The following is a 27,599-nucleotide window of genomic DNA, read 5'->3' as shown; positions in this document are numbered from 1 at the left end:
TAAGCATGCTTACTGAAAGAGGGGAGGCTGGGCTGTGCCTTCCTGGTGGCTGCGACTGAGCAGCTGGACACCAGAAAGCAGGAACAATGGGACTCCTGACAGCAGAAGGCTGGGGTTCCTGAGCCTGGGGCCGGTGGGAGGGGTCTGGCAGTTCCTAGGCAGAGAAAGAGGCTTCTGGACTGATGGTAAAATGAACCAAGCTTTCAGAATACTTACTATGCCAGGAACTGAGTAAAATGCTTTTCAGAGACTAACTTCAAAGCCCTTACCTCTTCCATTTTACAGAAGAAACTGAGACAGAGTTTAAATCACCAAGGTAAATAGTGAAAAAGATTTGAACCCAGGCAGTCTGGCTCTAGACATATGCTGTACTATCAAACATGTGCCTGTGCACATGTACCTATGCATACACTCACTTCTTTTTCTCTTACTCTATCTTGACAGATTTCTAAGTCATCAGACTAGCCTTGAACTAAGATAGATATATATTCTCAACTTTACTTGGATTGCTTGCTCACAGCTGGTGCTCTACCACTTGAGCCATGAATCTTGGTCTTTCAGTCCTAGGGCTTGAACTCAGGGTCTGGGTGCTGTCCTTCAGCTTGTTTGCTCAAGGCCAGTGCCCTACCACTTTGAGCCACAGCTCCACTTTAGTTTTGGGGATAGTTATTAGACATGGGTCTCATGGACTTTCCTGCTGGGCTGGTTTTGGACCACTGGTGCCCTCCCATGTGTGGTGTGTTGTGTGTGTGTGTGTGCGTGTGCGCGCAGTTCTGGGACTTGATCAGGGCCTTGCATTCCACTTTTTTTTAAGCTCAAGGCTGGCACTTTACCATTTGTGTCATACATCCACTTTTAGAATCCAGGATCAAACTAACAAAACTTATTTGTTCACAAACTTGAGGTGAGGGAAACATTTCTACAATTCACTCTCTCTAGCAGGGTTCAAAAGTTTGCAAGAATAGGTATAGAATACACAAAGGAAATATGGAGCATTGCATTGGCAAACCTTCTAGTAGATATTCATGGAAGCCAGGAAGAGACGAACTCATCTCAAGTACACTCAGCCATCTGTCCTTCATCAGCTGCAAAGGGCATGAGCCACTTGGGAACCTTTCAGAAGAGGAAAGGAGTGCAGTTTTCTGTGGCTTGCCATTTCCACATGGGGCCAGTAGGAGACAAACTTTCGTCACAGTCTTCATTAGTAGGTAGGAGTGGGGAGCGGCTGTTTTAAACCATCCATTTCAAACCTTAATGTATTACAGCTGGAAGGCATTTTAAAGTTCCCTGGTCACTATGACCACTTGGGTTCCCACTCTGATCTTAGGTCCATTTAACAAAAGGAAAAACTCAAAGCATGGCAATTTGGTGTCTTAAGCATTGTCAGATGAAAGTGGAATTAAAAATGTTTCCCTGACATTCAGAACTATGAATAGTCCTGGGTTTGCTTCTCCAAAGCAAAAAAAAAAAAAAGGGAAAGAAATGCAAAACACTGTAAAGCCATCAAACTATTTCTGGCTGGGCCCTTTTTCCTTTATTAAGAGCCTGGCTATATGCTCAGCCTGTCCCTAGGTCTTGCTTGAGTCAGGTCACTGGCTCTCCAGGTTCATTTTGGCCAGTGAACATGGGAAACGGGAAAATGTGGCTTAGTCCATTTTGTGCTGCTCCAAGAGCATATCACAGACTGCATATTTTATAACAAATATATCCTTCACTGCTCTGGGCTGTGGAGTCCAAAATCTAGCTAGCAAATACCTTCTGGCTGTGCCACCAAAGAACCCAGCACAGTGCTCAACCCAGAGTTGGGGAGGAGGGAAGAGATCCTTGACTCTCCCAGTTGACCTCCAAGCAGTTCTTTTGCTGTATGTCTCAGGACCTGACCTTCCAACCCAGCAGCCCCCAGGTGGCCCCTGGCTGCTGCTCTGCCAGCACACAACCTTGGAGACTCCCACTGTCCCCTAAGGAACCACCATGATGACTTGCTGAGAAAAGCCAGCATAAAGCACTTTTATTGCAATAATAAAACTCATGTGTGGTGCAGGGTGGGGAAGTGGAACAAAGCGACAATTTCTCTCACCAAATCACTACACCAGACAGCAGAGGGTGAGAGGGGCCAGGGAAGGGAAAGCTGGGAAACTGCTATCAGCCAAGAGCCGAGCATCAAAACCCAGGAGATGCTGCAGCTGGGATGACCAGCATCATTTTCTCAGAGAACACTCAAGGATTTGTCATGATTGCTGGGCTTTCATTGGGTGGTAAGTCTACAAACAGCACCTTCGATTGAAACTTTCAATTAAAGTTCTTAGAATTTAGGAAGTGGAGCTTGATAGTTTTGAGATTACAAAAGTCTTGAAAATTCATTAGAAAAACCACAGGATGAAAAAAAGAAAAGAAAAGAAAAGAAGTCAGTCACGAAGGCTTCAGAGGCCCCTGCCGGCCCAGGGACGGATACCTGTAGTGTTCAACATTGCAGTGAGTGGCCTGCTTTGAAAGGCAGGTTTCCGAGGTGGCGGAGGGACTCACAGAGGCTCCTCCCACCCACCCCTTCCATTTTGGGCAGGGTTATCAATTGAACAGAAGGACCTCGCACACTGGAGAACAATTCAGCCCTCCACAGCATCTCAAATCTGCTATGGCTTTGCAGCGCAGCAGCAAGAATGATTCAATATATAATAGATAAAAATTTCATCCAAAAAAATAAAATAAAATAAAGATTCTTGCAACCCCCACCCCCACACCAATTCCTAGTCTAAAGTTAACCCATATCACTTGTGCTGTTAATACTTGACAAGATGCTTAATTGGAACCTAGATCCAAGAGACTGAAACTGAATCTTCACCCCAAAAATGAAAACAAAATACGAGGTTCATGGCATATGGTTCAGGTAAACACACATACGAGGAGGAAGAAAGGAGGAAGTAGAGGTGTCAGAAGCAAAGCCGAGTGACAGAACACGTTCAGTCGGGGCAGATGTTTATAGAGTGGAGTGGGGCATCAGGAAGAGCTCCATATGGACTCGTGTGCAGCGTCTGGAGGCACCAGATCCTTCCATGGCAGATCTGTTGGGAACAGAAAATCAATCTGTGAGTTCTAGCAACTCACTGTTCTTTGTGGGGACAGGGACTATGCCATCTGCTCTGCCAAGCCCCACCCCAGTAGCTGAGAGGTCTTTCTGGACCAAGCCACCTTCCTTCCAGCTGGAGAGCCAGATGGGCTGCTGCTGGACTCCCAGGTGAGCGTCCTTCTGTTAAATTGGCTCACGTAGCTTCTTTCGCTCTTTTGTGTTAACCTCAGGTTAAGTTTAGCATGCTGAGGACAGAAGGTGGTGGTTATCCCCCATGCTGCTCTCCATATAGTTCCCCATTAGCCTTAAAAGCTTCCTAGATCTTTTCATGTGTAGTCCAGTCTGTAAGCCACAGACCTGAATTGGTATTTGTCCTGGAGGATAAACTTGGAAAAATGTCTACAGCATTCATTTAAATCTGCTGCTCTCTAGGATGCCCTCTGGCTTTTGAGACCTTTACAAAAAGCAGCTCCGAGATATTCTCTGGCCAGCAGTAACAGTGGCATTAATGTGCCTACAGCCACTGACTTTTCCTTTCCCATCCTCTAGCCCAACCAGTTTACAGAAAGTCTGTTCCCTAAACAGCATTTATGTTCAAATGACTCAGATCTCAGAGAGTGGGAAAAGCGTCTGGGCCAGATGTAGACTATAGCGAAGTCAGAGCTTCTGTAGTGATGGGGATTTCTTCCTGGCAGGAAGGACAAACAAGCCAGTACACAGCCTGGCTGTGTGTTTACCACAGGGTTCCAGGCTTCTGGGAGGGAATGCTGCTGATCCTGGATTCACTTCTCCTAGAAGCCCCCAGCAAGACAAGCATTCAAATGAAAGTATTCATTCCCAGCCCCTGGCTGTGCCTTCCTGGATGCAGAGACTAAAGGGAGCAATCTGGAAGGTCTGGACCAAATCTGGACAAGAAACATGGCATTCACATGTTTAGGATTCTAACCCCTTTGTGAAAAGGTGCCACTATGACATGGAGTTTGTACACAATGGGTTCGGGAAATAGGTCTGGTCCCACTTCTACCACTGCTTGGATGTGACCTTGAGAGTCCTTCTCCCTGAGTCTGGTCCTCACCTGCTGCACAGGAAGACAGACTCAGGTCCCTTCTTCCCAGGGCTGTCTGATCTGAGCACATCTTTCCACTTCACAAGTGTCCTGGGGCCTCTTTGCCCACTCTGCTCATTGGTAACAGGTGGACCTGGAGCATCTTGGGCTTGCTCCCCAAAGAGGAGTGAAGGTGGCCACACCTCTCCATCATTTCACAGGCAGTAACTTCAAACTGTATGGCTGAGAGCCAAACAAGCTGGACATAATGCATGTGTCAGAGGTGTTTTCCCGCCTAGCTTCTAGAAGCATAGCAGAGCAAAGTCATTCATGCTTTTATGGTTCCAGACCTCAACTCAGTTTAGTTAATAAGCTACATCTAAAAACACTTTATAAACAGCTGCCATCCCACAAGTTCCTTCAAGATGTGTCCACCTGGGGCTGGGAAGGTGGCTGAGTGGTAGAGCGCTTTCCTTGCATGCGTGAGGCCCTGGGTTCGATTTCTCAGCACCACATAAGCAAAAAGAAAAAAGCCGGAAGTGGTGCTGTGGTTCAAGTGGTAGAGCACGAGCCTTGAGCTGAAGAGCTGAGGGACAGCGCCCTGGCCCAGAGTTTAGGCCCCACGACTGGACCCAAAAAAAAAAAGATGTGTCCACCTTTACATTCAGGCCATTTTTAATTCACTCCTTACCACGTGGGGGTGGAGGGGGAGACGACTCAGTAAGAGAAGAACAAGAAAGTCCTGTGCCACCCATTCAAAGTGGGTAACAGGAGGAGCAAAGGTTTCCTGGCAGGGTTTCCTTACCCACGAACAGGGAGCTAAGGGAGGAGGCCATTTCTGTCATTCCAGTCTTATAAGCTCCACATCAAAGACCAGAATGGCGTTTGGTGGGATGATGCCAGGGTGACCGGTGGCTCCGTAAGCGTAGTCTGGAGAGATAGTCAATTTGGCTCTCTGACCCACACTCATCTGTGAAAAGAGTAAGAAAGAAGCTCTCATCTCAGCCAGACTGGCTTCTGCTCCCCATGAAAGCAAAACTGAAGATGGTGACATGTGTGTTCTTTGGGCAGTGCAGGACGGTGATGACTAGACAAAGTAGTGCCTTTGCAGCTGCCGGGGCACCGGACAGCCTCCCGGGCCCCCAACAGCAGTTAAAGACTACTGACCGATCCTCCTTACTGATGGGACAGCGAGCAGAATGACATGTCAGAGGCCAGGGGTTTAGGGGCACAGGTGCTCTGCATGTCGTACCCTGGGTATCCACCAGATGAAAACCTGCGGATGCTTGAGTCTCTTACAAACAGCATGCATGCACGTGCCTATATCCACCCTCCCTATATTCTTTTTCTCTTCTTGTTTGAATGCAAGTGTCTCTGAACTTTTATTATTACCGTCTCTGCATCAAGGTACATATGCTATGACAACAGGTTTCCTTTTAAAGCTTAGTATAAAATATTAAATATATTTCCCCATTTTAAGTTTACATTACTCTGCCAAGAAAAACAAAAGTAAGACTCAAGTTATCTGAAGCGTGGACACACTCCCAGGATTAGCCTGGCCTCCATTCATTCTGTGTGCCCGCAGTACAGATGCAACTTCTTTCTCCCCAAATAGTTTCAATCTGTGGTTGGCTCAATTTACAGACACAGGAACTCTGAATACAGAGGGCTCAATGTACTTAGATCAAATCTTTGACTTAAAGAAAACATGGATAAAATGGTATTGGGGGATTTTTCAGTGCTGCACATGACTATTGTGTATACACAAACATTTCCTTTTCTTAATATAATTCTATTATTATCAAGGTATTCATTCATTCATGGGTTACCATTTTTATGTCAGGTAATGAGTACATTTATTTTTTGGGGTCAATGTCACCTCTTCCTTTGCTTTCTCCCAGATTCCCTCTCCTATTCCTGCCAACAAGTTACATAGCTCATTTTCCACAGTGCATACAGAATAGCATGACTACGTCTATTCCCTCTTCTTCCTTTCCTTTTTGTGTTCTTTGTGCCCCCCGCAAAAAAAACCCAAAGCAAAAACAAACCACTACCATCAACAGTATTATAAATAAGTGTGTGTGTGTGTGTGTGTGTTTGTGTGTGTGTGTGTATATATATATATAAATAAGGCCGGTGCTGGTGGCTCACGCCTATAATCCTAACTACTCAGGAAGCTGAGATCTGAGGATCCCAGTTCAAAGCTAGCCCAGACAGCAAAGTCCATGAGACTCTTATCTCCAATAAACCACCAGAAAACCAGAAGTGGCACTGTGGCTCAAGAGGGCTAGCCTTGAGCTGAAGAGTTGAGGGACAGTGCTCAGTCCCAGCATTCAAACCCCATGACCAACAAAACAACAACTATGCTTAACCAGGTGCTAATCATGCTCGAAACCCTAGCTACTCAGGAGGCTGAGAGATGAAGATGGTGGTTCAAAAGCTAGCCCAGGCAGGAAAGTCTGTGAGACTCCTCAGAAAAAGGTAGAAGTGGCTCTGTGGCTTAAGTAGTAGGGCACTGGCCTTGAGTAAAAAGCAGCTCAGGGACAGCACCCAGGCCTTGACTTCAAGCACCAGGACTGGCAAACAACAATGACAACAAAACCCATCTTTCCATTTCCTGAAATTGATTTCGGTAAATCATATTTTAAATGCTCACGGAGGTTATACCTTCAGTTTCTCCCCAAAGTGTATCCTCCTTTAGTCTGTGTGAATGCCAAGAGTCCTATGTAGATGATCAGATCTAGCTTCTACATACGAGAAAAGAGGCATGATTTGTCTGAGCTTGAATTACCTCACTTGGCATCATTTGTTTTAGGGCTATCCATTACCCTACAAATGATATAATCTTAATACTTTTGTCAGTTGTAGGGCTTGAACTCAGGACTTAGGCACTGTCCCTGAGCCTCTTTGTGCTCAAGGCTAGTACCCTTACTTGAGTGGTTAATGGGAGACAAGATTCTCATGGGGACTTTTCTGCCCAGGCTGGCTTCAAACCTCGATCCTTAGATCTCAGCCTCCTGAGTAGCTAAGATTGCAGGTGTAAGCCACCGGCACTCGGCCATTCTTTCTAATAGGTAAGTAAAACTCCATCAACACAAATACCTTCAGAAGGGTACCAGCAATTCCAGTGCTGCTTTTTTTTGGGGGGTGGGGGGAGGGGGCAGAAAACAAGGTGGAGTGTGGAGTGTCCAAGATGAAGGAAATTTTTCACTGTGAAAATGAAATTGGTGTTTTTGTATTTTCACAGAAGTGCAAATGTCTCTGTTCTGAACCAGCAGGTTTTCTGCTGCCTTTCCATCCTCACCTACTTCTACTTTTAGACAGCACATATGCATTCTTGGCTCTCTGACCCAGGATGCAAGCTAGTGACTGAAGAGGAAGGCAGGAGGGAAATGCATTTTCTAATGCAGCTCAGAACCCATTCTTCCTGTAGCTCCTCTCAGAAATCGGGACATGTCAGACTAAGGTGGTAAGCAGAGGTAACAAGTTATGGTTTCCTGAGTACTACTGGCTCACGCCTATAATCCTAGCTACTCAGGAGGCTAAGAGCTGAGGATCACAATTCAAAGCCAGCCTTGGCAGAAAAGTCAACGAGTTTGAACTCTGGGCCTGGGCACTGTCCCTGAGCCTCTCTGTGCTCAAGGCTAGCGTTCTACCACTTGAACCATAGTACCACTTTTGGCCTTTTCTGTACCAAGGAATCGAACCCAGGGATTCATGCATGTTAGGCAAGCACTCTACAACTAAGCTACATTCCCAGCCCTCCTCAAGAGGGGAGGGGGAGAAGCTTGATCTCTGGGCCTGGGCACTGTCCCTGTGCTCTTCAGCTCAAGGCTAATGCTCTACCACTTGAGCCACAGCACCACTTCTGGTTTTCTGGTGGTTAATTGGAGATAAGAGTCTCATGAACTTTCCTACCTGGGCTGGCTTTGAACCTCGATCCTCAGATCTCAGCTTCCTGAATAGCTAGGATTAGAGGCGTGAGCCACTGGCGACAGGCTCCTTGAGATTCTTACCACAAAAACGCCGAAAGTGGGGCTGAGGCTAACTAAAGTGGTAGAGTGCTAGCCTTGAGCAAGTGACTAGGCCCTAAGTTCCAACTCCAGAACTGGTGTGCACATGTGTACATGCACGCGCGCACACACACACACACAACCTATGGTTTTTTTGTTTTTTTTTGCCTGTCGTGGGGCCTGAACTCTGGGCCTGGGCACTGTCCCTCAGCTCTTCAGCTCAAAGCTAGGCTCTACCACTTGGCCCACAGTGCCACTTCCGGCTTTTTCTGTTTATGTGGTGCTGAGGAATCGAACCCAGGGCCTCATGCATGCAAGGCAAGCGCTCTACCACTGAGCCACCTTCCTAGCCGTACAACCTATGGTTTTTATGTTTGATTTTTTTTTTTTTTTTTGGTCGGCCGTGGGGCTTGAACTCTGGGCCTGGGCGCTGCCCCTCAGCTCTTCAGCTCAAGGCGAGTGCTCTACCACTTGAGCTACAGCGCCACTTCTGGTTTTCTGGTGGTTTATTGGAGATAGGAGTCTCACGGTCTCTCCTGCCCGGGCTGGCTTTGAACTGCAATCCTCAGATCTCAGCCTCCTGAGTAGCTAGGATTACAGGCGTGAACCACCAGCACCCGGCTTTGCTTTTTAATTGTGAAAATACGGTACAGAGGGGTTACAATTACATGGGCAAGGTAACGAGTACATTTCTTTCTTTCTTTTTTTGAGGGGGGTCCAGTTGTGGGGCCTGAACTCTGGGCCTGGGTGCTGTCTCTCAGCTCTTCAGCTCAAGGCGAACGCTCTACCACGTGAGCCACAGCGCCACTTCTGGCTTTTTTCTTTTTGCTTATGTGGTGCTGAGGAATCGAACTCAGGGCCTCATGCATGCAAGGCAAGCGCTCTACCACTGAGCCACCTTCCCAGCCCCATGAGTACATTTCTTATCAAGCATTGTTGCCTCCTCCTTTGTTTCCCCCCTTATTATCCCTTCCCATCTCCCCCAACACACACACTCCCGCCCCCCTATGCCAAAGTTGTAAAGTTCATTTTTCTTCTTCTTTTTTTTTTGTCTGGTCGTGGGGCCTGAACTCTGGGCCTGGGTGCTGTCCCTCAGCTCTTCAGCTCAAGGCTAGCACTCTACACTTGAGCCACAGCGCCACTTCCAGCTTTTTTTTTCTTCGGCTTATGTGGTGCTGAGGAATCAAACCCAGGGCCTCATGCATGCAAGGCAAGCGCTCTACCACTGAGCCAACTTCCCAGCCCTAAAGTTCGTTTTTCAACATAATGTCTTGTACACCTCATTGTTGTAATGGGTCCACATGTATCCCTATTTAAACAATTTGTTTTTTCCCCTCCACAAATTACACCAACATCAAATACCGTGAAAAGAGGGGTTATAAAAAAAAAAAAAAGAAAAGAGGGGTTATACCTTGGGGGAGGGACACGAGCCATGGTTTTTACCTAATGAAATACGAAGCAATTATCTCTTTTGACTCAGTAATTGTACCTGTAGAATATTCTGCTACAATCTGAAAGTCTGTGACAAAGGAATGGTTTCACAGCATGCCTACACTGTGGCTTAATATGCCTGCATAGGAAGATGCCCAGGTCATGGTGCTGGATGAAGAATGGCAGTTGCCAGACATGACTTGTAGCAGCTTCTACATATGAACACATGTCAAACCCAAACAGTCAAACAGAAGGGGACTTAATTTCAGGAGGAGAATTTAAAGATGTACTGCCTAGTTCCCCAACTCTTCAGACTTTTTACTAGTGACAGAGCTGTGACACTGAAGCCAAGGGGAGTGTGGGCATCTCCACTGCCACTCAAGCCTTGCCAAGCCTGGGTCATAAAGTAGGCTGATGACACTGCCCAACGGCAGTTAGGGCAACCCAAGCTATTGTTCCAGTGCTGGAACAGTCACAGAAAATGGGCTGTGCTGTACAATGGTCTGGAGGATGGGGATAGCCAGATCATGGGAGATGGGGGGAAGAACATGGCTGGAAGGGGAAGGAAACCACACAGATCTCTACACAGGGTCAGGGTCTCCTCCTTGCACTGCCAACCAACGACCTTGCAGCAACCTGGGAAGGGGAAGGCTTAAAGAGTTTGAAAACTACACGGTATTTAGAGCTAAAGTGTGCAGAAAAAGAGATCCACTGAAACCTTCCCTTTTAGCCAGGCACCAATGGTTAATGCATGTAATCCTAGCTACTCTGGAAACTGAGATATGAGGACTGTGCTTCTAAGCCAGCACAGGCAGCAAAATCTGAGGGACTCAAGCTCTAATTAACCAGCAAAATGCTGAGCTGATGGCAAGGCTCAAGTGGTAGTGTCAGCTGTAAGCAAGAAAGCCAATGCAAGGTCCTGCGTTCAAGCTCCAGTACTAGTGTACTCACACACACACACACACACACACACACACACACACACACACACACACACACACGCCCTCATGCGTGTGCAGAGAAAGGGAAGGAAGAAAGAAAAAAAAAAAAAAGGAAGATTCATTATATGCCATATGGAGTATAATTATAAAGCTCCCCCACACCAGATTTCAGCCTACCATAAACATCTCTTTACGTAGTTAAAAAGCCAAGGCAAAATTTCCAGCCACCCCGAAGGACAGAGTCCAATTGAAATTTGGCAAGCCTGGGTACCCTACTGTCTCTTGGGAGTTCTGCAGTGTTGGCAAATAAGAGTTGTTTCCACAAATTGTGAAGGAAGAGGTGAGGAAACACTCGAGACAAACAGAATGACCTTTTTCCAACCTCTGAAGTGGTCTAGTACATGTTGTCGACAAAGAGACAGACACATTAGAACAACATGAGAGAGCATTTCCTACCGTCCCGTGAGCCAGTCAAGCAGCACACCGCACTGCTGGTGCCAAGGGGGACAGCACCTTTACAACCTGCTGGTACCCGCTGAGACCCGATTCCCGGGAATGGCAACTTGGCAAGAGTTGCTAAGAGACGATGGCTACATGTGGCCTTTGGGCCACTCACCCTGCTTTCCAGATGTCTGATCCCAACATGCACAAATGTCTACTTTAAGACATTAGAGATTACTTCAGTGGGCATCATTAGGGCTCTGGTATAACAATCGTCACCCATCCACTGAGGGAGCACTGTGTAGCTGTACCCTGGCACAGAGATAAAGGAGAGTAAAGCAATGGGCAGAACGATGTGTGTGTAAACATGGGAAAGCAGCAGGGTGGACACACACATATACAGAAACTACAATACAATCTGTCAGGGGGCATGTGTCAGGTTATTAGGCAGATGGGGCAGGATGAGGAGACTTTATTCTTTACCTGGGCCACACCTTCTTCCCAGCCTCGGATCACTTCCTGCTTGCCTAGCACAAACTTAAAGGGCTTGTTTCTGTCCCGGGAGGAATCAAATTTCTTTCCATCTTCCAGCATCCCTGTGAAAAAGGGCAGTGGTAACATGAGCAACGAGAGAAATGACACAAGGCGAGTCAGAAGGCAGCAGGGCAGAGCCCATCCCAGACACCAGGAACCAAGGGCCTGGCGGGGTGCTGGAGACCAGGCTGTGACCTTGCTGGGTAGCCAGGGGACTGCAGCAAAGCCTTCCCTGACCCCAGCAGTTAAGTCTTCACAAAGGCTTCACCTTCTGAGGCAACTGGGATTAATTGTGGGCCCTTGCTGACACAAGAACTCCTAGTGGGAAGTGACACTGTGGCTCAAGTGGTAGAGTGCTTGCCTTGAGCAAGAGCTGAAGGATAGTGCCCAGGCCAAGTTCAAGCCCCATGACCGACCAACTCCACCCCCCCAACCCCCCCCCCCAAAAAACCCTCACAATGCAGGAAACAGTGTTTCCCAATCCCCCAGCATCTCTAGGCACTGGTGTATGTACACTGCTCCTCCAAACCTCTCTTCCCTCCTGCCACCCAACCACGAGCCCCTGCTGCCACTCTCCAGGCTGGGTAACTGGTGCTCACACAGAGGGTACACATGAGCATGCGTGCACAAGCACCAGCCCCACAGGGTTGGGGGAAAAGATGTGGTCAACAAGTCTCCCCAGCTTTCTGGTGCCAGGAACCTGGACACAGGCTGACTCCGGAGTTATCACAATCCTCCTGGAAAAAGTGAAATGTAACTAGAGAAATGAAAGCACGCAGCGGCACGGATTCCACTCGTTTCCTCAGGTGCTGGGCTCTGGCGCGCACTCATGCCCCGCCCCCTGCAGCGCCACCCCCATGGCAGGCGCAGAGAAGTGACAGAACCTGATGAAGGGGTAAAGCTAGACTAGAAATCTAAACACCACGTCCCTGTCTCCTGGATGCTTTCCCAGGAGCCAGGCAGACCGGAACAGTGCCCGCCAACAAAAGGGGGAGGTTATTACCCAGAGATGGAGACCCAAGGGGGGAGTGCTGAGAGGAAGGAGGAAAAGACATCTGCAGCAGACATCTGCCACTTCCTTGTCACAAGCGTTATCAGCCCTGGCTCCTCCGATGGATAGCTGACCTGGAGGTCCACTGCAACCCCAAACTGCCAGGGGCCGGCTGATTGTTGAACCAGCACAGACACGGAATGCATTTTCCTGGCAGCTGAGAGTGGCATCCACCAGTGTCCTAAATATCACCCAAATGACCCGCCTAAACACATTTGCTTGTGCTCAGGGGAGGAGGGAAGCCCGGCACAATTCCAGGACTCCACATCGACTTGCAAGTAGAAGAAGGCTGTACCACAGCCACCAGACCTGCAGGCTTCACAACACAGGAAATGGGAGGCAGGGCTGCAGGAGAGGAGCCAGATGTCCTGGGGCAGCTGAGGGCTAGGGGAGATATCAGGGGCAGATCTACCCCTGATTCCATGCCAGAAGCAGGACCAGCACCCCAGAACCGCTGACATGAGGTACACACTTGTTCTTTTACTAACACACAAGATGCGGCGGCAGAGGGCAGGGCCAGAGCGGCTCTCTCAGGCCTCAGTGCTCCGCTCTCCTTGCACACCAGCCCATTCTGAGCTCCACTTCACTCGCCAAGGTGGGAGGCAGACACGTCCTCAGGATCCCTCCCCTGTACAGGCACCTTGTGAGACCGCTCCTAACAGACATGAGGCTACCAGTGCCCGGCTCTGTGACCGGTGGGGCTGGACTCCAGCTTTATTTAGCGCAATGGGGACTATGAACCATGAAGGAGGCCGATAACCAGAAATAGCCTCTTACTGGTTGCTGCTCTTCTCAGGAGACCTTGAGTTGAGGCCCAGGACAGAAGTGAGGTCTCTGAGACTGACTGCAGACTGGCTGGATAAAACCCAGCAAGACATGCCCAGAGAGGCATCTGGTGCTAAGGCTACAGCAGTCCTGATCCACAGCCCCCGTTTCTCTTTTTTTTTTTTTTTGGGTCCGGTCGTGGGGCCTGAACTCTGGGCCTGGGCGCTGTCCCTCAGCTCTTCAGCTCAAGGCTAGCGCTCTACCACTTGAGCCACAGCGCCACTTCTGGCTTTTTTCTTTTTGCGTATGTGGTGCTGAGGAATCGAACCCAGGGCCTCAGGCATGCAAGGCAAGTGCTCTACCACTGAGCCATCTTCCCAGCCCCCTTCATTCCTCTTTCTGATTACCTTTCCAGCCTAGGAAATGAACTAGAAATGATCTAAGCCTTTCCTTATACCAGGTCTGGTGTAGGTGAGTCAGTTTGGGTAGAAGGAACTATTTAGCTTAGGTACTACACCTCACCTACCATGTACACCTCTTCCAGAAAAGACCTACCTCTATTTCTTGTTGAATGTTGTGTGATGATGTGAGGTCTAGAGCCACAGCAGCCACCCTGGGACCACCAGACATCAGGAACACCAAAGGATAGTCATTCCAGTGAACCACCCCCGAACTATCTCCCTCAAGACTTGGTTTCCACAATCTCCAAACTATGGAGATAGCCAAGAGACTGGTGGTTGCCAGGAGGGGAAGTGTGAAGCAGAGGGAGTTTTAAGGTAGTAAAAATAACTTTTATGTTTCTATAGCAGTAGATACAGATCACACATTTGTGTAAACCTAGACTGTCTAGCAGGAGCAAATCCTAACATAACACTATGTATGAACTTTGGGTGATTATGATGTGGATCTGTCACTATACATATTGAAGATTAGTAGGTATTTCAGAAATCCTTTTACCTTTCTTTCCATTTTGCTGAGAACTTGAAACGGCTTTAAAAAAAACCACACAACCTTACCTATAGTAAAAAAGAAAAAAGCGGCTTTGTTTTGACATAGATTCTCAGTCAAAATTGCAGCTGAGTGCACCATAACTGGTATGATCAAGAAGATCACAGTTCAAGGCCAGCCCATCTGGAAAAGTTAGCAAGACTCCATCTCAACAGAGGGAAGCTGAATGTGGTGACGTATGCCTGTCATCCCAGCATCTCTGAGAAGCCTGAAATAGATTGTGGTCTAGGCCCCAACAAGCAGCAAGACCTTAGGTCAGGTACTAGAGGTTCACGCCTGTAATCCTAACTACTCAAGAGGCTGAGACCTGAGGACTGCAGTTCAAAGCCAGCCTGGGTAGGAAAGCCCATGAGACTACCTCCAATTAACTACCAAAAGAAAAACAAAAGCAGCCGGGCGCTGGTGGCTCACGCCTGTCATCCTAGCTACTTAGGAGGGAGATCTGAGGATCGTAGTTCAAAGCCAGCGCGGGCAGGAAAGTCCATGAGACTCTTATCGCCAATAAACCCCTAGAAAGCTGGAAGTGGTGCTGTGGCTCAAGCGGTAGAGTGCTTGCCTTGAGCTGAAGAGCTCAGGGACAGCGCCCAGGCCCAGAGTTCAAGTCCCATGACCGACCAAAAAAAAAAAAAAAGAAAAACAAAAACAAAAGCTAGAAATGGAGCTGTGGCTCAAATGCTAAGAGCTAGCCTTTAGCAAAAAAGCTCAGGGACAGCACCTGGGGCCTTAAGTTCAAACTCCAGGAATTGAACAGCAACAACAACAAAAAAAGAAGCAAGACACTATCTTAAATAATCAACAAAGGAAGTGGCGCTGTAGCTCAAGTGGTAGAGCGCTCGCCTTGAGCTGAAGAGCTGAGGGACAGGGCCCAGGCCCAGAGTTCAAGCCCCACGACCAACAAAAAAAAAAAAAAAAAAAAAATCAACAAAGTTGGGTGCCAGTGGCTCATGCCCATCATGTTAGCTACTCAGGAGGCTGAGATTTAAGGATCAAAGTTTGAAGCCAGTTCAGGAATGAAAGTCTGTGAGACTCATCTCCAACTAATCATCAAAAAGCCAAAAGTGGAGCTGTGGCTCAATTGGTAGAGCACTGGCTTAAGGGACAATGCCTAGACCCAGAGTTCAAGACTGGTACTCAGGATCTCAGGATCCCTTCCCTGCACAGGCATAGGCACGCGCACACACACACACACACACAATCTAAAAATGTATTATCACTTCATCAGAACCCATCAAACTGAGAAGATGGACTGCATCAGGTATAGATTAGGATGTGGAGACTCAGGAATTCTCCACTGCTCATGGGATGCAACACAGAGCTCCTCCTCTAAAGAACAGCCTGGTAGTTTAAACACACCTCTCCCCCTGTCCAGACTATTCCACTCCTAGCTATTTATTCCAGAGAATGTATCCACACAAATGCTTGTACGCAAATGCGCAAAGCAAGTTTAGCCATAAGAACTCTGAACTAGGAACCGACCCAAACATCTACCAACTGGTGAGTGGGTAAGTATATTCATACATAGAAAATTATTCAGCAATAAAAGAGCGGGGAAACAAAAAAATTGATACATGGAAGAGAAAGGAGTTATAGGGAGTAAAAGAAGCCAGACAGAGTACATACTGTATAATTCCATCTACCTGGAAAATGCAAACTGACTTCTGAGAATAGAAAGGCACATGTGAGGGGATTAGGAGAGAACAGGAAAGGGGTATTTCAAAGGGAAAGAGATATATTTGAAGTCATCAAACTGGCCAAAGGCCAGAGGCTCGTGCCTGTAATCCTAGCTACTCAAAGGCTGAGACCTAAGAATCATGGTTTGATACAACCTGGGCAAGAGAAGCCCACAATATTCCATCTCTAATTAACGAGCAAAAACAAAAAAACAACAAAAACCCCAGACTAGTACTGATGTTGCTAAAGTGGGAGGGTGCCAGCCAGGAATGAAAAAGCTGAAGGTATGACTCTGAGTTTAAGCCCCAGTACTGACACATGCAAAAAAGTTATAGGGCTGGGAATGTGCCTTATTGGTAGAGTGCTTGCCTAGCATGCTTGAAGCCCTGGGTTTGACTCCTCAGTACTACATAAACAGAAAGGGCTGGAAATGGTGCTGTGGCTCAAGTGGTATAGAGTGCTAGTCTTGAGCAAAAGCAGCTCAGGGACAGTGCCCAGACCCTGAGTTCAAGCCCCAGGACTAGGGGAAAAACTTATAAAGCTATACATTTTAAATAGGTACAGTCTACCAGATGTCAATTGTGCCTCAAGAAAACTTTAAAATGTAGTGACATTTACTAAAACCCTGTGATTGCTCAGCCTTCACACCCACCCTGGCAATGGGTAAAAAGAGTTTCCTCTATCTGGGAGGGAGCAGGCAGAGCAGGCAGCAGGTCAAGTCGCAGCAACTGCTCCAATTTTAATTCTGGACATCTCTGCGCCAGAACCTGGAGCCCTTGAACTATGAAGCCACCTGCCAAGTTAGTACCATCATTTCCTAGAGAAAGTATGATCTGCAGGGAGGAGGCAACTAAGGCTACGGTCCCCACATGACAGCTGGCATTCTTCAGGCGCTAAAGGCCCAGCTTAGCAGAACGCATTACCAGCATTCCCTGTGTGGATCACCGTCCCCCTCCTTTCCCACTGTGCACAAGCGAGGCCGTATGACCAAGAAGCCCTGCCCTCAAAGAGCTCATCTCCTTCATTGCAAATATGAAATCTTGGCTCGTGGGGCTGAATGCAGCTCGGGGTCACAACAGGGCTGGGCTCGGCACTACGTCCCCGTGGCACTCAGCTGAACTAACCCTTGGCACTCAAGCATTTTTGGATTTGCTTCACTTGCATGATTTTTAAGAATCAGCAGGACAAGCAGGAGGCTTCCATATTTAGACCTTCTTCCCTATATGGTAAAAAAGCAGCTGAGAAGGAATCCCAGAATGGTCATCTTTTCTTTCAGCACCTTTAGTCACTTATCGGGGGGAACCTGTGAACATATAGGGATCTCTGACCAAAGACCGAAAGCTTTGGCTGCATGTAGGGTTGAGGTCACCTATGCCTGGGTCTCCTTTCAAACTCTTTAGCTGTTCATAGGTGAAGAACCAGACTCAAATCCTTGGAGAAGGAGCAACAAGGCTTAAAATAAAACAAAAGAGGGTATGGGAAGAGCTTGTCTCTCCCACTGAAGCTAACTTCTTTTTGTGTATAGGTTCTGTGTTTGCTTGTTTGTTTTCAGTGCTGGGCTGGAACCCAGGGCCTTCTCCATGCTAGGTTTCACTCCAGCTTTTGAGCAGGTTCTGATTCAGAAGGAATCTGCAGAAGGCAAAGGCAGGGCAGATGATACTGAGCAGACAGATTAATCCCAGACTGGCTGTTCCTGGCTCTTGGTCCCAGCCAACAGAAGCAGTGGCCCAGGCCCAGGCCTAAAATTTACTATGACTATTGGGTTACCATTTCACTAATAACCCAAAAGAAATGGCAGTCATTTCCAGCGCACTCTGCCTGGTGAAAGGGATTTCTCCTAAGTGTACACAGGTCACGGGAGGTGAGTGAAGGCAGCAGTTAGAACCTCATGGCTTCAGCACTTGTAGAGAAAACACAAGTCACAATGCAGTGTGCAGCTATTCACCAATCAGCTTCTCACAGACACATTTTACATAGGTCCTACGGCTTGAACTCAGGGCTTGGGCACCATCCCTGAGTTCTTTGTGCTCAAGGCTGGTGTTCTACTGCTTGAGCCACATTGTTGCTTTAGGCTTTTTCTAAGTAGTTTATTAGCGATAAAAGTCTCGTGGACTTGTTCCTGCCCGGGCTGACTTAGAACCAAGATCCTTCGATCTCAGCCTCCTGTGTAGCTAGGATTTCAGATGTGACTCATCAGTGCCTGGTTGGAAGGTTTTATTAAAGATTTAAAAAGCAAAAACTTAACCCTAAACAATAAAGCATCCCAAGCCCCATACCTTCCAAATTTCTCTATCATTTGCAGTTAGGAGAGGAATTCCACTTTCAACATACAGTTCCATTTCCAAAGTACAATCAGGGCAACTGTTGAGTGGGGTAGAAGAGCCAAACTGAGGAGCTTGAGCCTGCAGATTTGCATTTGAAGTCACTCAGTACCTTCCCAGATGGCTGCTCGGCCCAAGGCCTCACAGCTGATCCCCTTCCTAATCAGATACACAAGCTCTCTGAACCACGTTTCACCTAACTGCCTTTCTAGAAACTCATATGCCTGCCCACAGCCTGCATACCCCAGCCCAGTGCTATGCAGAAAGCTCCCACCCCCTCTTGGCTCCTCAAGTCCCACAGTGAGTTTTACATTCTCCAAGGGGGCAGTTAGCTGCATTTGTTTCCCAACCTGGTCACGGTGGTTATGCTCATTGTGACCAGATGAAGTAACTAAACAGCATATAACTCAAGAATTATTTGTATGACGAGAAGTGGTCTGAGCCGACCAACTGGAATGATGTAATACAGGTGAGTCACCCAAATATGCTGGTGAATGACCACTGGAGTGAGATCACTGTATGTTCTGGCATCACATCTGACAAGATATGGTATTTGGATGAGTTCTCACTATAGTTAAAAAAAAAAAAAAAAGCCAATTCAAAGACAAGTGGGTAACTCCACCTCCCCACACACTGGAAGGAAAGGAAATGGCTTCTGCCTGGAGAAGTCACACGGCTTTCAGGTTTAACAGATCACCATGCACTTGTCCAATCATAATGGCGGAAAAGATTTTACCCTTAGGCAGGTAAAAGGCTTTAAAGGTTACTGTGTTCCATTTCTGAGGCTCTGCAAGTGAATTCTAATGTAACCTTCTCAACTGGGGCTGAGGACCTTCCACGATGGTGTGGCCAAAGCTCAAGGGTTTACCTGAGAGGAACCAGCTTCCCCCTCACTGTCATTTTCTGGAGTTTGCAAGGACTGACAGCACATTTCTTACCCGGGGCATGGCTAACTCCCTTCAGATTCTATGACCCAAAGTCTATTTTCCAAGGCAAAACCCAAGATAGGAAAAACGGGCAAGATCCCAACAGCAATACAAAGAACACAGAGGGGAATGCACACTTTTAGGCAAGTCTTTCAACTTCCCTCTTAATCCTAATACATAGAAGATGACTGCTACATTGTGTCACAACAGCAGCTAGCTGGGAAGTGTAATGGTAGGTAGGGTTTAATGGTTTATAGCATGCTTCTTTGCTCCAGAGGATCATTACCCCTCTCCAGTCTCTGCTTCTGCCCTTGCTCTCCTGCAACATAAACTTGATATAGCAGCCAAACATCCATTCATTCTTCATAGGTATTGGGATTGGAACTCAGGACCTTGTGATTGTGAGGCTGGGACTCTACCACTTGAATCCCTCTTCCAGCTCTGCTTTTTTGCTGGTTATTTTAGAGGTGAAGTCCAGTCAACTTTTCTGCCCAGAGTGACATCAAACTTTGATCCTGTAGGTCTCAGCATCCTGGGTAGCTAGGATTATAGCATGAGCCAACAGGGACTGGCTTTAAAAAAATTTTTTTATTGTTATTATAAAGGTGCTATACAAAGGGGTTACAGTTACATAAGTCAGGTAAAGAGTACATTTCTTTTTTGGACAATGTCCCCCTTTCCCTCACTCTCCCAGTTCTTTTTTTTCCTTTCTCCTTTGAGACAAAATAGCTCAGGCTGACCTTCAACTTTCCATTCCCCAAAGAATTTAGTTTCCTGAGTGCTGGGATTACAGGCTGGTGCCCAATTAGATACTCTTTTAAAATACAAATCAGACTGGATTTCTGTGGGATTAAACCCTTCCCATTTCATTCAAAAAAGAAGCCCTTAAAGTGGCTGACACCTTACTACAGCTTCCACTCCACCTCCACCACCACCATTTCTCTGACCTCACCGAATTACTCAAGACTTCTCTACCCCAGAACATGGTTTCCTTATGTTCTGCATTCACACCGGGAAATCTCCCATCCCAGAACCTTTGTACTTGCATTGCCTACATTGTTCTCAACAGTCAAGTGGAACAGCAGCATTCACTTAGCATTCCTCATGTCTCTGCCTAAAGGTTCCTTTCTCACGGAGGCCTTTGCTGGTCCAAAATCCCGTCTCAACTTTTCCCTGCCCCTTCCCCAGTACTTACTGGCTAATGGACATCTCTGCACATGAATCAGGCTCACTGTTTGTTATTTGTACTCCAGGTACCTCTCTGTAGCTGAATATGTCCTTTAAGGCAAAGTGAGGCTCCATCTCCTAACTCTGTCACTGAGGGCAGGCTTTGGTTGCTGACCTGTGCGTAGTGGGTGCCTGGACACAACCCCCTAACCTGAAGGGACTAAGCAAAGCCCAAGGAGGTGCAAATCCTTTCTTACACATTCTACCCTAAAAGAAATAGAAATAGGGCTGGGAAGGTGGCTCAGTGGTAGAGCGCTTGCCTTGCATGCTTGAGGCCCTGGGTTCGATTCCTCAGCACCACATAAGCAAAAAGAAAAAAGCCGGAAGTGGTGCTATGGCTCAAGTGGTAGAGCGCTAGCCTTGAGCTGAAGAGCTGAGGGACAGAGCCCAGGCCCAGAGTTCAGGCCCATGACTGGACAAAAAAAAAAAAAAAAAAAAAAAAGAAATAGAAATAAGCCAAGGCACCGGTGGCTTACGCCTGTAATCCTAGCTACTCAGGAGGCTGAGATCTGAGGATCACGGTTCAAAGCCAGCTGGGGCAGGAAAGTCCATAAGACTCTCATCTCCAATAAACCACTAGAAAACTGGAAGTGGCTCTGTGGCTCAAGCGGTAGAGGGCTCACCTTGAGCTGAAGAGCTCAGGGACAGCACCCAAGCCAAGAGTTCAAACCCCATGACCGACCAAAAACAAAACAAAACAAACAAAAAAAACCAGAAATATTGTACCACCAAGACAGAAAGGTGGGCTTCCTCTCTCCCATTCCCATTCAAACACCCACTAAGATGCTGTTCATTAGCAGCAAGCACAGGGTGACCCCAAGGGACAGCACTAGTGGGTTCTGGCCTCTGGGGAACTGAGAACTGGTGGGGACAAAGGCAATGTAAGAGATTAGCTCCGACTCTAATTCTCTTGTTGGGAGAATAAGAGGCGCGTGTGTGCACGTATGTATAAGGAATAACATCAGTCAAGGGCCAGAGGTGTCATGTAAACGGTGATGTAAGATTAGGAAAAAGCCTGCCATGGGACAGGGAACGGGGCAGTGTGGGGTCACCTGCCCCTAGGAAAAAAGGCTTGGTACATTGATGAAAACCATCACTGGCCAACGTGACTGGAGCTCTTGGGACAGGAAGGAAAATTCCAAGGCCCAGTAACTCCACAAGCTTTCATGAAAACCAGCTCTGACTGTTAAAAAGTCTGTGAAGTGGGCTGGGAATATAGCTCAGTGGCAGAGTACTTGCCTAGCATGCCTGAAGCCCTGGGTTTGATTCCTCAGTACTACAAAACAGAAAAGCTGGAAGTGGTGCTATGGCTCAAGTGGTTGAGTACAAAAGCAGCTCAGGGACAGTGCCCAGACCCTGAATTCAATTTAAGCCCCAGAACTGGCAAAAAAAAAAAAGTCTGTGTAAGCCAGGAGCTGGTGGCTCACACCTGTAAGCCTAGCTACTCAGAAGGCTGAGATATGAGGACCAATGCTCAAAGCCAGCCCAGGAAGGAAAGTCCATGAGACTCTCATTCCCAATTAAGCACCAAAAAGCCAAAGTAGAGCTGTGGCTCAAGTGGTGGAGCGCTAGTCTTGAGTAAAAATGCTCAGGAATAGCACCCAGGCCCTGAGTTCAAGCCCCAGGACCAACACACACACGCACGCACGCACGCACGCACAACTCTGGAACCAGAGGATAAGAGTCATAGTGGGGGTATGTTGTATTTGTGAACTGAAATATCACAGAGAAACCCTCCTTGTACAGCTAAGGTATGAACAAAAATAATGATCCTTTTAAAAAACTACAATTGGGGTAGCCTCAGAGTCTGATTTTAGAGCGTATTAAATTTTTCCAGACGGGACAAAAGTAGGAGGATGAAGAGAATGCCCTCCTTTCCAAGGGTGAGGTCAAGTCTTCTGAGGTGAGGTGCCAGGATGTTTACAAACCAGATTATGGGAATGCACATCCTGCAAGTAGAAAGAAATGGCATGGAGGACAAGATGCCCCAAACTGCAGAATTTAGGTGGTAGCACACAGATTTGTTCCAGTCTCCTTTTTCTTTCTCTGAAACCCTTCCCACACCAAGCTGCACACACACAAGAATACTTTGAGCCTTTGGTTCATTTAAGACAAGGGAGCCTTCCTCTCTCTTTCTGGAAGAGAAGGATATGGGCACTTTTCCCAGAGGAACATAGCATTTGCACAGTACCAACACCACAATGTGCTAAGATGAACTGGAGGAGAAACAGGACTGACCAACCCCAGCCCTACAAATAACCTCCTCTGGCCCCAAACGTAAGGGAAAAGCGATAGCTTTTGCCACAAACATAACCTGGAGGCCATGTCCATCCATACATGCAGCCACACAGCACTCCATCCCTTTTCTGGATATCTATTTCTCCACATGTGAAGTGGGAGGCAGTCCTAGCCCTGGCTAACTCCATCCATCTCAGGTCCATGTAGGACCCTGTTGAGGGAACTTCATTGTCCAGACCACAACTCTGCAGTAATGGACTTGAACCCAGCAAAGGGCCTTTGCACCCTCTTTGAGGGTCACTGTTCACTTGGCACCACTTCTGCCCAAGATCTGGGCTGGCATAGTCTCACACATACAACCAGACTCCTGGGTCCTCCACAACCCCCACAAGAGCCAGAAAGGAAAGGTTTATAGCCTAAGGCCGTGTACTTCTTACTGGCTGCCACCTGACTCGGGAAGTCTAATGTGTTGTTCAACCTACCAGGTTCTACCATCTCTCACTTCCCACCACATTCACCTTACACAATCTACTTCAGCCTTTGTGCCCTATACAAATTCTCTTCTTCCAATAGCCACAATGCAGTCTCTAACTTCCTTCTGAGTGGTAAGACATGACTTGTGACAGCCCTTTTCCTACCATCCTCATTACAAGCAAATTCCCCTTCCAGCTTTACTTTCTCCCCAGCATCTCTGAGTACCTGATGTGTTACATAGGCTGCCATACTAACGTCCTCTCCATCAGTTAAGCCTCACCACAGCAGGTCTTAGTCCACTTAGTTTGTTGGTCTCATCCCCTCCCTGGATGGTTGTTTTTTCATAGCCCATCCACACAGCTCCAGTCAGTCTGCCCCAACACCACCCTCCAGACACTGTCACTTACTGAGAAACAGCTGCTGAGGGACTGAAAAGGCTAAGGAAGAGCAAGAGGATTGGGGGGCTGCAGCCCAGCGGCCACACCTGCTCTGGAAGCCATGGCAGGCCAGCAGGTGGCTCTTTGCAGAGATGAGGCTGAGGGACTCTTGGCTTTCCTGTCAGAAGGCAAAGGGCTGTGGATGTCTTAAGCCTGATCCCCAAGGATAAGAAGTCCAACTGCTTTTTAAGAGGATAAAAAGAAAAAAAAGAATTCCTCCACTCCATTTGAGGCTGTTCTCACAATGGCAGGCACGCAGCCTGCTGATGTTGAGTAAAAGGGACACGAACCTCGTGGTGTGTCAGAACAAGCTCCACAGTAAAGATGACAAGCTACTGGAGCCAGGGAGGGGCCGTGGGAATCTACTCAATCCTCTAGGCGCTTAATTGGCAGGTTACCTTCCCACTTCTTCCCTCCCACCTCCATCAGTGCCTGTCACCCTCCCTGGAGCTGCCTAGCTATAGTCAGTGAAGCTTACATTTTCCCTCTGGCACCACAAGGAGGGGGTGGAGGCCTTTCTTTGCAGCCCTGCTCATGCCACGCTCTGCTAGAGGTCATGCAAAGCACCAAAGGAGCCTTGAGAATGACATCAAGGCTACCAATGGGAGCCACTAGTGGCATTTAAATATCCTTGAGATAAAAGTCAAACTGCTCTATCCACTGGTGGCCATAGGGGGTGGGGAGGGGAAGACAACTCCAGTACCTTATTTCTAGTGCTCTTTCTTTGGACCCACCCCCAAACCAGCAAGAGGGGACACTTGGCCAGAGCAGACATGATCAAGAGAGCACACCTGACAAACCCAGGCCAGTCCAGCTCCTCACTCTCGGAAAGTTAGTAATCTGAGCAAGATAGTCAAATGGAGCCAAACACACATACACCTACCTGGGCAGGGGTGGGTTTTCACCACTCTCCAGTTGGGAGAGCAGAAAAATACAAATCTCTAACAGGACTGAGGTCACAGGGAAAGAAACCCGAGCTGAGAAGTAGAGGCATCCATCACAGAGTCTCTCCTGCTTCTTGGGGCCTATGGGCTTTCTGCCTTTATAGGCCCTCTCACTAAATCTTTATGATAACCTGCCCATCTGATCTTGTGCTCTCAAGATGGATTCTGTTCCCAGTAATTTAAAAACCTGAACTGCTACAGATGAAATCTCACAGAGCCTACCCTTCCTCTCACTCCCCCACAGGTCTCAAACAGGTTCTTCCTGGGAGGCTGGGGGCAAGACCCACAGGAACAAAGCTGCCGGGCCGCTAGCAGAACAGCCTATTCTGTAAGCATGAGGCAAAGCTGGCTTCCCACTAAGACGTCTTTGTAAGGCTTATCAAAATGAAGTAAAAAAGAAGGCTTTTGTCCTAATGCATGCCAGGGTCCTGCTGTTCTGGGAACGTGTGGGTGGGTGCCACCCGCGAGGAAAACACAGACTTGAAGAGGCATTGGGAGCCTTGATGGTGTTCTGGGTCCCACGACCATCTGTTCTTCTAGGAAAAGGCTCCAGACATGCTGTGTGGGGCCTTTTCACCAAGCAGTGTGGTGAAATGTGTTTCTACCCACACAATGGTGTCCAGCCTTCAGCAGCACCAAAACAGCCAAGCGTGAGGAGGACAAGAGTAGCCAGTAGACTCATGTGGCTACTTACAAAGAGGTGCAGAGGGGCTGCAGATTCGAAGAACGGTCCACTCATCTAATCACTGCAAATCAAAGGTTACTGTCTCACTTTGCTGATCAAATAAACAGCCAAACTGGTGAGCTTTTCTCCTATCTGCTTCCAGCCTCAGAGGGTGACTGTGGTCCCACAATGACTGCTGGTTAAACATCCAAACCACTTTCCAGCCCTGTTCAAGAAGGTTCCCTCCAAAGGCAGTTTCCACACCCCACCTCCTCTGACAGCATTTAAAGGAGCTAGCCCTTAACGCCTTTCATCCCAGCCATTTCAACTCAAGGACAGGAACTAGAGAAATAAAAAGGCTTTGGGAAGGGAAGATGTTAGCAGCTTTCCCCGTCGCTCCCCCTGCAATGGAAGTCACATCTCTGAAAAAAGAGGGAGTCTCCTGAGATGAAGGAGGGAAGGACAGGGGTTGTCCCCAAGCAGTCTGCCCAGAACTGCCCAGGAGGAGGAGGAGGTGGAGGAAGGGTGGAGGAGAGCAGAAGAAACAGAGGAAGGAGGGGGAGGGGGAACAGAGGAAAGGGTGGGATGGGGAAGAAAGGGGAAGGAGGGGGAGGGAAGTTATTCATAACAACTGTGGCAGCAACATGCCCCCCCCCTTCCTGGAGCCAGCAGCCCACAGCTATGGAGTCACAGCCAGCTCCCAGCCCTCCCCCTTTCCCCACAGCATACAACCCAGCATACAACCTTGTAAGGGCATGGAGTAAAAAGATGGTCCCAAGTCTTGATATTTAAATTTTGGCGCGGGGTGGTGGTGGTGGAGGGTGAGAAACCTAAATTTTCTTTTGGCTTAATCACTATGTACTTCCTCCCTGGGCCTCCGGTTTTCTTATCTTTGACATGAAGATGAGGAAAAGCTTCCCCTCCCAGTAGGCTTGGGGGTGTTCAGTGGCACGTTTCGCTTCTGGTCCACCCTGGGCCATCGCTGTGAGCGAGGTCTGGACTGCTGAGTAGTTCAGGAAAAAAGACCGAGGTCATCTATTCCCGCCAAGGCCAGGTGCTGCCCCAGTGAAGACTTCGGAAGTGGGTTGCTTCCGAGCCGGCAGAAGGTGGAACTCTAAGTTGGGAGGGGGAGGGGGTGGGTAGGTCAAGAAGCTCTACAGCCTGAAGTTACCTCGCCCTACTCATCGCTGAGCCCACACGGGGCTAGAGTCAATCGGGATACAGAAGTAGATCAAATCCTTCCCACCGGATCTCCGAGTAGGTTTCTGTCCATTCCCAAGCATCTGCCGCTTCAAGCCTCAGTTTCCCCATCCCGGCAGTGGGTGCGATAAAAAAGCACACCGGGCACAGATCCGGATGAGGATATGCGAGGCCACACCTAGCCGCAGCCTCGCTCACCACGGCGGGGCTCACACTGACCGGGTCCTGCAGGCCCCAGGCTGCCCCCCTCCGGGCGTGGCCCAGGCCTCGGCCTCCAGCCACGCGGGCCTCGCGGCCGCCACGCCCCAACTCCCCCGGGCCTCGGCGGCCGGTCGCCCAAGGTCCTGGGGTAGGGGGCGCCGTCCCGGACCCCCCACCCCGCGGGCCCGCCCGACTCACCGGTGTAGTGCACCACGCAGGTCTGGCCGCGCTTCGGGAAGGTGCGCCCTGCGGAGACAGACAGACGGCACGGTGAGCGGGTGAGAGGATGCGCGGAGGCCCGGGGCCGCGGGCGTCTACTCACCGTCTCCGGGGGAGATGGTCTCCACCTGCACTCCCATAGCGGCAGCGACGGTGGCGGATGCGGGGCGGGCGGCGAGACCGGGTGAGCGAGAGGACCAGCAGCGAACCTGGCGGCGACTCGGCGAGTCTGCCTCCTCCCTCCGCGCGTCGCCTGCGCACGCGCGCGCCCCCGCACGCCCCGCCCTGCGTGCTCGCCCCCACGCGGCGCGCACGTCCCGGAAGTCCCGGCTGCCGCAAGGGAGGGCCGGAAGTCAGGACGCCCCAGGGCCCCGGATGCAGCTGGGCTGGGCTGGGCTGGGGTGGTGTCGCGCTCCTCTGCCTGCCTCATGGCGACTTCCTCAGGAGGCAGGTGTGGGCTGAGGCTTCTCCGGCTCCCGGCACTTGCTCCTGCGGGTTTCATTTTGTTTTGGGGTGGGTTTTGAGCCGCAGCACCACTCCCGACTTTTAGTAGTTCGTTGGAGATAAGGTCTCTAGAACTTTCCTGACTGGGCTGGCTTCGAACCTGAGTAGCTAGTATTACAGGCTTGAGCCCCCAGCTCCTGACCCAAACTGTGATCTCTTGTTGTTGTTATTATTGTGTCAGGCCTGGTGCTTGAACTCAGAGCTTCTTTGCTTAAGGCAAACTCCATCTGAAACTTCTTGACACTCCTCCCATCCCTTGTCTCCTTTCTTCCCTAGAGCT

At 48.8% G+C, this 27,599-nt stretch overlaps 1 protein-coding gene across 2 annotated transcripts; it reads right to left on the bottom strand.

The window, feature by feature from the left end:
- Positions 1-1,983: 1,983 nt before the first annotated feature.
- Positions 1,984-27,077, bottom strand: Fkbp1a (FKBP prolyl isomerase 1A). Of its 2 annotated transcripts, none has more exons than XM_042694586.1 (5): positions 26,919-27,077; positions 26,795-26,842; positions 11,419-11,531; positions 4,915-5,079; positions 1,984-3,062 (listed from the first exon to the last, which is right to left on the bottom strand). In XM_042694586.1, exons 1-4 carry the CDS (start codon positions 26,953-26,955, stop codon positions 4,951-4,953), a joined length of 327 nt encoding a protein of 108 aa, XP_042550520.1. In that variant the 5' UTR covers positions 26,956-27,077; the 3' UTR covers positions 1,984-3,062; positions 4,915-4,950. The 2 variants fall into 2 exon arrangements, with proteins under 2 accessions (XP_042550520.1, XP_042550519.1); XM_042694585.1 differs by having other exon boundaries at positions 1,984-3,059.
- Positions 27,078-27,599: the final 522 nt, after the last annotated feature.

Source organism: Dipodomys spectabilis, unplaced genomic scaffold, assembly GCF_019054845.1.
Source record: "Dipodomys spectabilis isolate Male_0828 unplaced genomic scaffold, ASM1905484v1 ptg000175l, whole genome shotgun sequence".
NCBI lineage: Eukaryota > Metazoa > Chordata > Mammalia > Rodentia > Heteromyidae > Dipodomys > Dipodomys spectabilis.
The sequence above is the reverse complement of the archived record's forward strand: the minus strand, read 5'-3'. Positions and strand labels throughout refer to the sequence as shown.